Source organism: Clupea harengus, chromosome 8 (genome assembly GCF_900700415.2).
Source record: "Clupea harengus chromosome 8, Ch_v2.0.2, whole genome shotgun sequence".
NCBI classification, from domain to species: domain Eukaryota; kingdom Metazoa; phylum Chordata; class Actinopteri; order Clupeiformes; family Clupeidae; genus Clupea; species Clupea harengus.
In genome coordinates this window covers 27,089,487-27,103,197 of record NC_045159.1, presented here as the reverse complement: position 1 = coordinate 27,103,197, position 13,711 = coordinate 27,089,487, and the positions used below count along the sequence as shown (strand labels likewise).

The 13,711-nt window shown below is 43.9% G+C and overlaps 2 protein-coding genes across 6 annotated transcripts in view; one reads left to right on the top strand and one right to left on the bottom strand.

Moving 5' to 3' along the window:
* Positions 1-682: 682 nt before the first annotated feature.
* On the top strand, positions 683-7,966 carry dnajc18 (DnaJ (Hsp40) homolog, subfamily C, member 18). The gene is made up of 8 exons (XM_012824989.3): positions 683-1,298; positions 2,125-2,314; positions 2,592-2,737; positions 3,219-3,425; positions 3,666-3,781; positions 4,026-4,135; positions 4,689-4,861; positions 6,476-7,966. Exons 1-8 carry the CDS (start codon positions 1,172-1,174, stop codon positions 6,598-6,600), a joined length of 1,194 nt encoding a protein of 397 aa, XP_012680443.2. The 5' UTR covers positions 683-1,171; the 3' UTR covers positions 6,601-7,966.
* Positions 7,967-8,064: 98 nt separating this feature from the next.
* Positions 8,065-13,711, bottom strand: part of brd8a (bromodomain containing 8a) — a 13,482-nt gene continuing 7,835 nt past the window's right edge. For 3 of the 5 annotated variants that reach the window (XM_031572581.2, XM_031572577.2, XM_031572580.1), the window contains 8 exons: positions 13,098-13,500; positions 12,896-12,939; positions 12,389-12,672; positions 11,933-12,025; positions 11,741-11,809; positions 11,134-11,416; positions 9,692-9,736; positions 8,065-8,557 (listed from right to left, as the gene is read on the bottom strand). In XM_031572581.2, coding sequence (XP_031428441.1) covers positions 8,498-8,557; positions 9,692-9,736; positions 11,134-11,416; positions 11,741-11,809; positions 11,933-12,025; positions 12,389-12,672; positions 12,896-12,939; positions 13,098-13,500 — 1,281 coding nt within the window. In that variant the 3' untranslated portion in view covers positions 8,065-8,497. The remainder of the gene's footprint in view (positions 8,558-9,691; positions 9,737-11,133; positions 11,417-11,740; positions 11,810-11,932; positions 12,026-12,388; positions 12,673-12,895; positions 12,940-13,097; positions 13,501-13,711) is intronic. The other 2 variants (XM_031572578.2, XM_031572579.2) reach the window with 2 other exon arrangements.

Sequence of the window (13,711 nt, the reverse complement as noted above, 5' to 3'; positions counted from 1 at the left end):
AGTTCTTTTAGCCTTTAATTTGTTCATTTCATGTATTTCAACCTTATTTAAAACTACCGCTTAGCATGCCAACCCTTGCATTTGTACCGATCTGTGTGGATATTCCATGCCTCGCCAAGCGATTTTTGACCAAACCCATCAGTTGATACATGTCAAGAAGTGTTGACAAAAGTTTAAATAAGTGAGGAGTCATTGGCTGTTGATTCTTAAAGCACTATGCAGTAATTTCAACTTGATATGACCCATTTTACCTAATGGCCCAGTTTACCTGACTTCAACCTTGGCCTTCGGCATTATTCAATGAGGCTAAGCATTCATGTGAGCAGCAAATGAAAAGACAAGCAAGGTCTAATGCACCTCCATTCAATGTGTGTTACTCATTACTGTGTATTATGTAAAATACTTCTTTTTAATTTATTCAGAACAATAATGGTCGTTTTTAACATAATCAAAAGAGTTAAAACACGAATTTTCCTAAATAGGCTAGTGACTTTAGGAAAATCAGTAAAATGTTTTTGTTGATCACAAAGTTCACTAAACACGTTTCCGTTACACCTGTTCTATTCATAAACTGTTTGAATTAATCACAAAACATATTTGAAACAATTTCATCAATTTAGTAAGGTAAGTCTTCATAAAACGTTAAGACACCATTATCTGTAAACCCAGCCGTCGTTTGGGCATAATTTCCGGTTCCGGTTGTCAGGTTGGTCGGACATGGAGCAAGATATGAGACCGAATGAGTGTGTTGGTGTTAGGTTTCATGTAGTCTTGTGTTATATTTGATTTGTTTAATTATTTTCTCATGTTGAAGGGCAACGAAGCGGAACAGAAATTTTAAATGACAGAAAATGACAATGCGAAATTGTGTGTTAAACAACATAGCTAATAATCGATAATTGACTAGCCAGCTAGCTTAACATTTGTTAACGAGCCTGGTAGGCAGCTGGCTAGCGAGTTAGCCAAGGGTGTTATGAGGTTACATATTTTGGGACAGGAAGACATCGTTTTGCTGCCTGACTAACCAACCTGTCATCGGCAGTTTCATGTCCATCAAGACGGTGCCAGTCTCCGTCTGTCAGATTCATTATTTTAGAGGCTAGCTTTAACGTTAGCTCACATTGGGCCTTTGGTGTTACCACCACTAACTTGAGGAATTTTCACAACATCAATGGAGAAAGAAGAAGCTGAAAGATTAGTAGAGAAAGCCAAGCTATGCTTGCGATCTGGACGGAGAGATAAAGCACTTCAACTGTTATATGAAGCCCAGAAGACATACCCCACGACCAGAGCCAGAGGTAATGCTTCTAGCCAACGTTACCTAGCAAGCTACATGGTTGGATAATGAACGTTAATGCTAGCCGTGTTGGGCATAGACATATATATGTCTATGGTGTTGGGTGTCATGAATGCTGAAATAGAAAGTGCAACGTCTGGATGTTTTCTGTTATGCAATATGCGGGTGGATCAGTTAACATTTGGTCATTCACCTCTGTAGCTGAAAAGTGTCCAATTAGTTCTTCATTTTATTGGTCGGTTAGCTAGATAACATGGCTAGCATCAAGCACAGAAGTGGTAACATTGGTGAAATGGACACCCCGGATTTAGTCTGGTGTTCCATTTTTAGCATCAAGTTATGGGCAGGTGTCATCTTAGCATCATAGCTACCATTTGGTTTCACTCAGATGTCCCTAATTTTTCTTCTGTGTAGCGTGTTGATGATGTATCATTAAATGTGTCATAGCTGGAAGTGTGTCAAAAATACGTTGTAAGTAGGTTGCAACCTCTGTTAGGCTTCCCTCAAAAAAAAAGAATGGGGTAGCCTAAATGTTACTCGCTTGAGGGAAGTGAGTGAGGGATGCTCTTCATTTAAATTCACTGTGATCTAAATTAAACCCAGTTTACTAATTTGCTCTGCGATTATGGGAAATTATGAACATGTATGTAGTTGAGAATAGTGAGGTAATCCTGTGTAACTGTTTGTTACTGTGTACTTACAGTTAATATTAGTTATCTAACCATTCTAAGTTATTGTTTCCTCGTTTTGTTTACGGAGGGTTTTGTGTTTTTTACTGCATTTTTGTTCCCCCCCCCCCCCCTAATCTTTGTATGCTGCCACTGCAGTCCTAATTGATGCCATTGTGGGGGAGGGTGACACGAACGGTCCTGAAGCAGAGCGCACATACACCCCACCACCTGGATGGAGGGCATCTGAAGCCAACCCACAACAGGAGGACTTCACTCAGGGCAGGAGGGAGGGGACCAGTGATGACAGCAAGACTTTCACGGAAGAGCAGCGCCAAGGAGTGCTCAGGTACTCAAAGCCCTGCTATTGGGAGTAACCATTGGATTGGATAACAATCCATTTGTCATGTTGTTTGTTGTTGTTGTTTTTTTTACTACAAATAGCTCTTGATGCTGATGATTTCTGAAAACATGGCCGTCTATCTATACCTCTCTCCATGTCCTGTGATCATTTTCATAACAAAACATTAAGAATTGCTAACTTTTTATCCGTATAGTGCTTTGGCAGTAAAATTCAATTCAAACTAAGTTCAGAGGTGACCTTATGTTTCTCCGTTTTCTTGCAGAATAAAGAGATGTAAAAACTTCTATGAGATCTTGGGCGTGTCAAAAGAGGCCTCCGATGAAGACCTGAAGAAGGCGTATCGGAAGCTGGCTCTGCGCTACCACCCAGACAAGAACTGTGCCCCTGGGGCCACAGACGCTTTCAAAGGTTGGCAATCATCTTCAGAGATGGAACTGTATTGATTACCGTGTGTGTGTGTGTGTGTGTGTGTGTGTGTGTGTGTGTGTGTGTGTGTGTGTGTGTGTGTGTGTGTGTGTGTGTGTGTGTGTGTGTGTGTGTGTGTGTGCGCGCGTCACATGACCCATGCAGGAAAAATAAGATGTGTGTGTTGCATTGTGAAAGGGTGAGGATTGATTTTCTTTATGCGTGAATCAATGTACGTTTTTTATTATTTCATTTTTTTTCTCTGAAAGTTGTCTCATGACTTAAAATGACAATGAATTTGATATGGAAACACATCTGCATCAGATAAATCGGATCGTAGAAAGCCCCCATTGATTAGAAAGGCTTGTGGAATTACCGATGCTTTAGTGACTAGGGATATGCTGAGTATCAGAAAGGTCATTATTTGTGTGTGCTAAAGGCCATCGAATGACACTTATCATTTGATGTTGTTTCCTTGCTCTAGCCATTGGGAATGCATATGCTGTGCTGAGCAACCCTGAGAAGAAGCAGCAGTATGACCAGTATGGAGAACAAGGCCCGGTCGATGCCACCAGCCAGCCCACCGCTCACGCCCGTCACGGCCACTACCGCTCCTTCCACAGGGACTTCGAGGCGGACATATCCCCTGAGGAGCTCTTCAACATGTTCTTCGGAGGGAGGTTTCCAACAGGTTAGCAGGTTTGTTCCGACAAACTAGTGTGGCTGTGCTTGTTTAGAGGCGGATGAATGAATTTCGGTTTGACTTTTTGTTGGGTTCCTTATATAAGGCTTTGAGCCACTTGACTGGTTGACGGTTCGACACACCAAATGCTTGTTTGTTTTTTCTTTTTCTTCATAAAGTCGTAGACACTCAAAACCTGAATAATCAACCGAATGGTTGGATGTTGCATGTTGCCTTGCCCCCCTGCAGGCAATATCCATGTGTACACCAACAGAGGAGCCTCTTACGCCCAGTTCTACCAGCAGCCACGGCGACGCAGAGCGTATGAGAGGCGTGAGGAGGGGGTGGAGGAGAACCAAAGTCAGGTCGGCTATATTTAATATCGCACAGCTCTAATGCTTACATCACATCGGGGAGTACAGCACCAACTCAGTCAAGGCCTTTTTCCCGTATGTTACATCACTCGAGTTACACCACATGTTTTGTTCTTAGTCAGGACCAACCCATTGTGTGAGCGAGTGAAGTCACTGTAGAGAAGGATACAAAAGGAAGTATACTTGGGTTTTGTTTCTTTACTGGTTTAATTCAAGATTTCCTTTTGTGTTCCAGAACACTTTTACAGCTTTTCTACAGCTTCTTCCCGTACTGGTGCTGATCCTGATTTCCGTGGTTACCCAGATGATGGCCACCAACCCTCCATACAGTCTCTTCTATAAACCGTGGGTTTTGTTTTGCCGAAACCTTGTAAAATAATCTTTTAAGGCTAAATTATACTTCCTCAACAAACAAATGTCTTCTACTTATCCTAAAAACTTGATGATGACTGTTCATTGCATTTTTGAGTTCTGCTGAGGTTTTTCCTCTGCCAGATCTGGTAGTCAGATTCTTGACTTTGGTGACCAAAGTCTAGTTGACCAATCAGTCACGTTGAAATTGTTGCCAGCTGTTAGGAAGTAGCAGCTCTGCCCCTCCGCCAGATGGCAACACCACGTGTCTCATGTCCCATGATGGGTAGAAGTAGATTTCAGTGGATTGGTTGAGTGTGTTTGGAAGAGAACAAGTTCTCTGCTTTGTCCAAGGTACAACTAAGCCTTTGGACTGTTAGAAAGACTGTTAGATGCACTGTCAACTATAATTTACTCTGCTAAAAACTATCTGGACATTATACCTCTTTCTGTGTATGTTAAATTTTGTGTTTAGAGTCTGCCCAGTGTGTTTTGATGTCCGTCTTCTGGAGTGGTGTGGTAGTATTGATTTCTCCCTCCTCAACAGGTCCATGGGCTTGGTGGTGTCACGGGAGACCCAAAATATGGGTGTACCCTACTACGTGGATAAAGGCTTTCAGAAGGAGTATCGTGGGCATTCGCTGGATGAACTGGAGAAGACTATAGAGAGTGACTACATAGACCACCTTCAAAGCAGCTGCTGGAAAGAAAAACAACAAAGTAAGACGTGTGGCTTGTCTTCTTTGATAGGGCTTTCCACAGCAGTGTTTGCCATGTTCATAATGTATATAGTTTTCATAATGTTGGAAGCCTAGCTTTGCATAAACTGACAGACTGGTAATTAGTTTGACTCTGTGTAAAATAGAAACCAAAATCTGTGTTCAGAGGCAGCCATTTTTGAGAGACTCAGGTGGCAAAACTTCAAGGAGAAAAAGGAGATCTTCAAGGAAGGAGATGCATAAAGATAACGCATTCAGAAAAGGGCAATTGTTTTACATCTGTGTCACATTGCTCATTGCATCATTTCAAAGCAGCAATAAGGAGTTTTGGTTTTAAAGCTATTGATCTAAAAAAAAAAGGCATGCAAAAACCTTGCAAACACCAACAGCAGCAAGCTTGCTGGCATGCTAACGGGTGTCCATACTGTGAAAGCCTTTTTTAATTTTTTTTATGTATTTGTGGGGTGGTCTGTCCAGGACCATAGAGCTACATGGGAGCATATCCTGGGTGGCCAGTGGGAATGATGGGTGTGTCATTCCTACACATGACCATATCCTTCACAGTTCAATATGAAGATTAAACCAAAACTAATGGCCTATAAAAACATACTGCATACTGTTGTTGCTTTGATCTGATGTAGAACCTGATTTCATTACATGGGTCAGAAATCCTTACAGACAGTTACCATGGGGCTTGCTATACCCCCTTGCTTGTAGTTTTAGTTTGTTTGTGTTTTTTTAAAGATTTGTTTTTGGGCTTTTATGCCTTTAATTGATAGATTAGTGAAGAGTGGGACAGGAAATGAGAGGGAGAAGAGGTGGGGAGTGGACAGGAGAAATGACATCGGGCCGGATTCGAGTTTGTTTGTGTTTTAATTAAAGTGTTTGTTGATTTGTTTTGACTCTTCAGATCCTGGAGAAATGACTATGTAGAGCATAACTGTGTAGAGCAAACCATGATCTGTATAGTTGTGTAATAGTAACCCTTTGAATCAAATGTTTAATGATAAGATTAACAGATTTAACTAACTGTCTAACTGTATATAGCTTGTGTGCCGATGAGTAGCAAGCAATGCAAAAACAAAATCACACAGTGGAAATGTGATCAAATGGGAATGGTGTTTCAGTAGACCTCACATTGGTAATGATGTGAGCATTAACAAGACTTTGCTTATTGACATTAAAGGATCGAAGTACCCCTTTATTTAGTAATCATAGGCTTCAGAAGAAGCGTCCCCTGCATTCACACCAATATGCCCTTAGTGTCTCATTAAAGTCTTTGGAAGGGCATTACTGGATATAAGCCCAGCAAATCTGCCATATCAACTTACCTGACATTTCATCCGGCTTGTGCTTACACATAAGTCCTCTCTGGGAAACTTCTAGAACATTAATGGGTATAATGGTGTGTGTGAAGGGCGTTTTTTTCACCCATTCTGATAGATGTATAGAAATAAAGACACGGAAGGAACAGCCCTTGGACTCTGGTTTTCACCACTATAAACGACTGAATCCGATTATTCAACATGAATACAAGTGTGGCAGTTTTGTTTGTCAGTTTGAAAATGAAACCATTCTGAACCTTCAAACTGTATTCCCCCCCCCCCCCCGATAGAATCGGACTTGGCCAACCTTGGGCAGCTGTACCGCGACGATCGACTGAAGCAGAAGGCGGAGACCATGAAGCTGGAGCATTGTGATAAGCTGCACCGCTTCGTGGGTCGCCACCGAGGAGAATGAGGCTGCAGCTTCCCCCTCAGCACCACCCCAGAATAATCCGTCCCGTTTATTTATTTATTTTTTCCTGTCGTTTCTGCTTCTTCTTCTTCTTTTTTTTTTTCCTTCTTGAATTTTTTTCCTCTGCGCGGGTCCTTTTTTGTAGAGCGCATGCACGGCGACAGCAGTAGTATATGGGAGAGCAGAAACGTCGTGCCTTCTGCTCTTCCACGGGAGGACAGCGCAGTGCACAGACACACAGCCTCTTACCCAGCGAGTAGTCCAACCTGCCTGGCTAACACTGCAGAGGACTCGGCCTCTGTACGGGGCTGTGATTTAGTGCTAGTGATAATATTGGCCGTTAATTTCCTTACATTAAGGAATTCAGGCTTACTGACCCTCGGATGTCTGCTTTCTGTTCATCACAGTTCTGTCTTTTAGGTTAGGTTATGTGCCAGAGTGCTTTTAGTATTATTTTTAATAGCAGAGGTTTTAAACGTATTTATTTAATTATAATTTAATTAACTTTTTTCCTGTGCTGTGAATTCAGTTATTTAGTATGGTCAAACACGTGTATGACCGTCTAGCATAGCAAATACAGATTACTTTAATATAGCTCAGAGGCATACATAAAGCCAGAACCGCTGAAATACAGTGAGTAGCAAAGATCTCGGTGAGATAGTAACTAATGGTCTACTAAATGCGAAAGACAAATTTGAACATATTCTAGAGATGGTACATTGACCCAAGAGCTTAACTCTCTTTTTACTCCCATGAGACGAAAGCTTTTGTTTATGGTTATTGTGCGATGAGTACTTTGCCAAAAAGTCTGATACCTCACATATTATTATTATTATTGTTGTTGTTGTTTGTAAACTATTTCTCTGTTCGTTCTCCGATACTTCCACACCACTTTAACTCTTCTGTTAGTGATGCATGCAGCCATTGGGATCCCCCATGTCCTGTTTGCTTGATGACATCCAGGGCTCAGTTGCAGTGAGCTCCACACATTTAATGAGAAAAACACACACCTGTCACCACCTCCCCCCTCCCCATTACTGAAATGACTGTTAGCGGTCACCTGTTCTGACCTCTTCGTGTCTGGACCTCCTGTTCTTGGCCTGTCTGTAAAACTGTCACGTTTTTTTTTTGTTATTAATCTGAACTCAAAACACTGATATAGCACAAACAGGCATGAAGTCCACTTCATAGTTGGACCTGGCACTAACTGAGTAAGATGCCAGCTTACAATAAATACCCCCCACCCCACCCCACCCCACCCCACCCGCCCCTTCCTGCTCAGCTACCAAACCAGCATTTGATTTGGTCTGCGCTGGGCAAGATTTTGTTTAATAAGGTTTAATAAAACGTTACTCGATCTCTTAACGATTCCCTCTGTCGAAGGCGTCATTCTTTTTGTACATGGATACAATCTAGATCAGATGCAAGATACATGTTGGTGTCCAGAGAAACAAACTCACTTGGACCTGAGGGAATGGTGAGAAGAGACCTCACCATACAGCCGAAGTCGGTTTATTGGGCAAAATCGTTTCGATACCTAAAAAGGCACTACATGTTCAGTAGTTCATAATACTGCACAAAACAACACATCATCATACATCCACAATTTATGACAGACATGCACACAATGTTGGAAAACAATTACAAAATCAAATAAAAAAAAAACCTCTCACTGCCTAAAAACCAAAATAAGAAATGTCAGATCCAGAGGATTAATGAAGTGCCATTATAAAAGCCAGGAGAGGGGGGATTGCAGAATTAAAACCCTTCTCCACGTGGAGATTAGGGAACATGGAGGCTTCATTGGAAACCATGGCGTCTGTCTTCAGCCCAGACTCTCTCTGAGGCCAGCTCCGTTGAGAGCCCTGAACAGCCTGTTAGCCCAACAACATAGCACTGCTTATTTTTTCATCTTCTGGTCTGCCTCCATGGCACAACGGCGCCCCCTTGTGCCTCCATCCTGTAAAACAGACAGGATTTCAAATACAGCATCAGCCTTTGTGGCCATTTCAAACTGAAACATAAAAGATGTTAAATTCACCAGAGAATAAAAAAATAAAACAAACATTCTCATTCCATGGAGACAATTTCAATGCAACTCCTTTTTTTTTCTTTTCAAAACATTTTACATTTCCAACATCTCATTAGAATGGTTAGAAATCTGGATTTCCATAGGGCTTGGGTCAGCATAACCAGCTGTTTGGTTCATATGCTTCCATCAGGGGCTCCTGAAGGTTTGAGGACCCACACGTCACAAAGCTGTACAGACAAACTCAGCTTATATACGTGTTGCAAGTGTTTGTGTGTTAGGGAAAGGGAAGAGTATCGGTGATGAGTGGAGATCACCAAAAGACTGATTTAGTATAGCATGACTGAACCACACTGTGCACCGAGTATCAATATTATATTGTTAAACTACTCTTTTAAATGCATATTGATCCCATTGACAGACAAAAAAAACAACTAAGTTAATCATTAAAGTGGCATTATGCAGTAATTGTACTTCAGGATTAGGGTTAGGATAAGCAGTTTTACCTTAAAATAACAGCTTTAAAAAAATTGGGGCCCTACAATGACTTTTAATATGGAGAATCGCCTCCGTGCCATTGCCATACCAGGGTCCGTAGGCAAATGACTAGGTTATGTAGGTTTGCCTGAAGCCGCCCGGTTTTTACTGTCTGCCGAACTAGTAAGTAGCTTATTTGCCGTCTTGCTTTGTCTTGTGTTGCACTTGCTTGATGTTTGACTGTGTTAGGACAGTTGTTGACTAACTGGTTTGTCATAATGTCAAAGTCAACACATTTCAAGAGATTTCGTTAGTTTTAGCCGCTAGCATATCGTTAGCGATTAGCAATTGTTTTCCGTTATGCTACTTTAAGACATTTTTACTTCAAATCTTTGACTTCTGCTTGGTGTTTTCAGATTTGAAGCAGAGACAAATCATTAGTATTCCTCGGGAGGGGTATGATTTTGGAGGAAAAGCAAATCATGACCCCCAGAATAGAGGTGAGCTGTGCGGCCATTGATGATCTCCATCCATAAACCTCCAAAGTGAACTGCCAAGTGCGCTGAAAGCTCTAGAAGATATACTTACAAAGAGAGAGAGAAGGAAGGCAGGAGAAGCCATAGGTACAGTGTCCTGTGAGAGGACAGACAGACAAGAGTCAGAGAGAAGCCATAGCTACAGTGTCCTGTGAGAGGACAGACAAGAGAGTCAGAGAGAGGTGGCATAGGTACAGTGTCCTGAGAGGACAGACAAGAGTCAGAGAGAGGACATAGGTACAGTGTCCTGTGAGAGGACAGACAGGAGTCAGAGAGAGGACATAGGTACAGTGTCCTGTGAGAGGACAGACAGACAAGAGTCAGAGAGAGGACATAGGTACAGTGTCCTGTGAGAGGACAGACAGACAGGAGAGTCAGAGAGAGGTGGCATAGGTACAGTGTCCTGTGAGAGGACAGACAAGAGAGTCAGAGAGAATCAGAATACGGAGAAAGAGATGAACAAAAAGGAAATGCTGAGCTAAATTTACTAGCTCCCAATAAAACTCCCCGTCTTGTGCTTCAATCACAATATGTCGTTAGGTCCGGATTTAGTGATTACTGCTTGTGTGTTTGGAAGGTGTTGCTGGGAAGATCAGATTTTTTTTTTTTTTTTGTGACAAATGTACAATGATGATGAGATTACACTATTAGACCTAAAAGGTCTTTCACAATGAAATGTGAGTGTTTACGCAATAGCAACAGCCAACTCTATATGCACTGGATGTTTTTTCATCAGATCACCTTGGGTGTTCATATGCCTTTCACCACTAACAGCCACACGATTCAAGAAGCTCTGGCCTCGGCGACAGCAGTCGCAAGAGACGTTAGTGATGGTGGAAAAACAGGACATACACACAAAGCAAATGACAGAATTATTGCTTAAGACAGAGAAGAAAAGACGCATTAAGAAGTAGAGAGAGAGGAGGAAGTTGCATTAGAGGAAGTATGTGCAGATAGGAGAGTGGACGGCAACAACAAATTCTCAGTTAAGCAACGAGACAAGAAATTTGTGTCAGTGTGGCGTTATAGAAACTGTTACGTTTTTTTCCTGTGTTATTTGTGTGAGCTTTTCCTGGACAAAACCAGGCATGCCAAAAAAAGCACACATTCTGTATTCTGTACCTAAAAAAAGGAACTTCCAACGTTCATGTGAAGCTGCACTGGGCAGAAGCATGACACATCCGTCGACCAGAACAAAGCCCGGCGCCACCCGGCTAGCAGAGAGGCCGAGTCCCTGCACTCGAACACCGTGAGGACATGTGGTGCTACATGCGGTGCTACCCACGCATAGCTGCACAGGCGCACACTTTGCCTTTGACATAATCTGTTCATCTACGTCGGCACAGCGTCTGGTCCTGTCTTGATAGCCATACTAAAACAAGTACGCACATCAAGGAGTTGAGCTTTTCGGTCTCTACACGTGAATCTTTCCCCACCCCCACCCCCCAGACCCACGTGTGCACAGTGGCGCTTGAAGTTGGCTCACTGCCCCACCTTGTCGTTGGGGTCCTGCTTGTGGTTGGCCTCTCGGCCCCGCAGGTTCTTGGCGCTGATGCCCGACTCGGAGGTCTGCATGATGAGCTGCGTGGCCAGGAACTGCTGCACCTGCTCCAGCACGTCGCGCTGCATCTCCAGGGCCATGTGGAAGACGTCGTGGTCCGAGCTGTTGTACATCACCGCGTTCTGGAACATCAGCATGATGTCCCGCTGGAACTCGGCCGTGGTGCGGATGGCGCCCATCTCGATGCTCTTCTTGATGGTGGACAGGTCCATGGGTCTGGGGGGGGGGAGAGGGAGAGACAGAAATTGAGCCCAAACTGGGACCAACTTTGGTCCAACAAGTAAGTTTTTCTCTGAGTAAAGAAGATTGCAGAATCATTTTTTAATGTATCATCATGGATACAACTAAGCCAGGTCTGCTGTACCCCGATTGTGTGAAATAAGGACAAATTGTGTAAGAGACGAGGCACAGGTGTATATATAGGCTGTATGTGTAACTGCTGACATTAGAGCACAGTGGTGAGTGGTGAGTGGTGAGTGGTGCGCTGTTCACTCAATGCACATTCAATCCAGAATGTTGAATGACATTGTCCATGTGTACCTGTACACAATACTATGGTACCCGGGGGCGATGTCATCTGTGACTGGTTGCAGAAAGACATTGGCGTATCTGAAAAAAAAATAAAAAAGAACGCATGGGTCAATTAGGAATCCTCACAAACAGGGAATGAAGAGGGCATTTATTTAGCCAAACTGAAGACAAGGGGGGGGGGGGGGGGGGGGGGGAATATACCTGTGATTTGCTGCTGCCCGCCATACCAACATGATGGCCTTCTTCCATATCTTCTGTGCCTGGATGGCCTCCTGGTCCTCACTGCATATGGAACTAAATGGAACATTTACAACAGTGATGACATGATATGTGAGGTAAAATATGAGGTGTTTGTGAATAAGTCAGTCTTGTGCTTCTCTCTTGTGTAAGTCTGTGAGAGAGAGAGAGGTTGTGTGTGTGTGTGTCATATCTATGTGTGTGTGTGTGTATGTGTGCGTCATATCTATGTGTGTGTGTGTTTGTATGTGTGTCATATTTCTGTGTGTGTGTGTGTGTGTGTGTGTGTTTGTGTGTGTTTGTGTGAGAGAGAGAGAGAGAGTGGTTGTGTGTGTGTGTGTGTGTGTGTGTGTGTGTGTGTGTGTGTGTGTGTGCGAGAGCGGTTGTGTGTGTCTGTGAGTCTCTATGTATGCCACTCACAACTGTGATGACGCAGGGCTGCTGGGGATGGAGTCAGCCATGGCGTGGAGCTGAAGGGAGGAGGAGGCCGTGTGCATGCTGCAGCCGTCCTCGCTCTCACTGGCCGCGGGCTCCAGCTCCCCCTCCTCCCCCTCCTCCTCCTCCCCCTCCTCCCCCAGACCACACTCCTCCGCCAGCTCGCCCTCCAGACCCTCCTGCAGCTCTACCACACCGCCTTCTGCGCCATCACTCACCATGTCCTCCTCTTCCTCCTCCTCCTCCTCCTCCTCCTCCTCTTTCACCTCCTAGGTCAGGGAAGAGAGAGTGGGCGGTCATGCCACGTTAAATGTTTTGCCGTTTCCGGCCGACTTCATCCTGAGGTAACACTCCTTGCCATAGTTTGAGAGGGTAAACGACTGAGAAAGTCAAAGTCAAAGGCTGTGACCGTTTGGCTCTAACTCCCAAGACCTGCTACTCTTTCATGGAGTTTGTCTGTCAAAGGTTTTAGTGTTAGAGCGGGCTTTATACCTTGAATACCTTTAATAATGCAGGGTCTTCTTCTGTCATAGAATCTGAATATCAGAAAGAGAGAGAGAGAGAGAGAGAGAGATATTGCACAAAAAAAGATATAGAAAAAAGTAATCCAATGTGCCTGTGAGCTTGTATGTCTATAAATATATAGTGTATACACATGTATATATATGTGTATATGTGTCTGTGTGTGCCATACCTGTGTTTGGTGGAGGCGTCTCACATTTGATGGTCACAGCAGGGCAGCGGGGGCTTCTCTCCTTCTTGTCCTCCCTGGCAGCTTGAGCAGCACAGTCTGACTCACCGTGGAGGGCAGAGGGGAGTGTGTGCGCATGTGTCCCCGAACCAGGAGCCGCGGGAAAAGAAGTCGTACCACCCCGGTGGTCTTGGGAATCACTGGCTGCTGCTGCTGCTGCTCTCCCATAGGTCACCGCTCTTTTACCCAGGTTCCCCTCGGTGAGGGAGGAGTCCGAGTCGGAGCGCTTGAAGGAAGAAGAGGAGGCCGCGTCCCAGGGGCCCGAGAGGCTGTGACCCGCGTCCTCACACAGGGACAGGGCCGCCTCGACTGCTGCTGCGTCCAAAGCCTCAGCATTTTCACGTGCCTGACAGAGAGAGAGAGAGAGAGAGAGAGAGAGAGAGAGAGAGAGAGAGAGAGAGAGAGGGAGGGGGTACAAGACAATGCAGATTAAACTCTGTAACGGTTTTATCCTTGAAATATATATGAATCCAAATTTCATCTAGAATGATATGATATGAATGATAAAATCAGGAGCCTAAAGGCCAATTAGCCATAGTCCAGGTGACAAATACCTG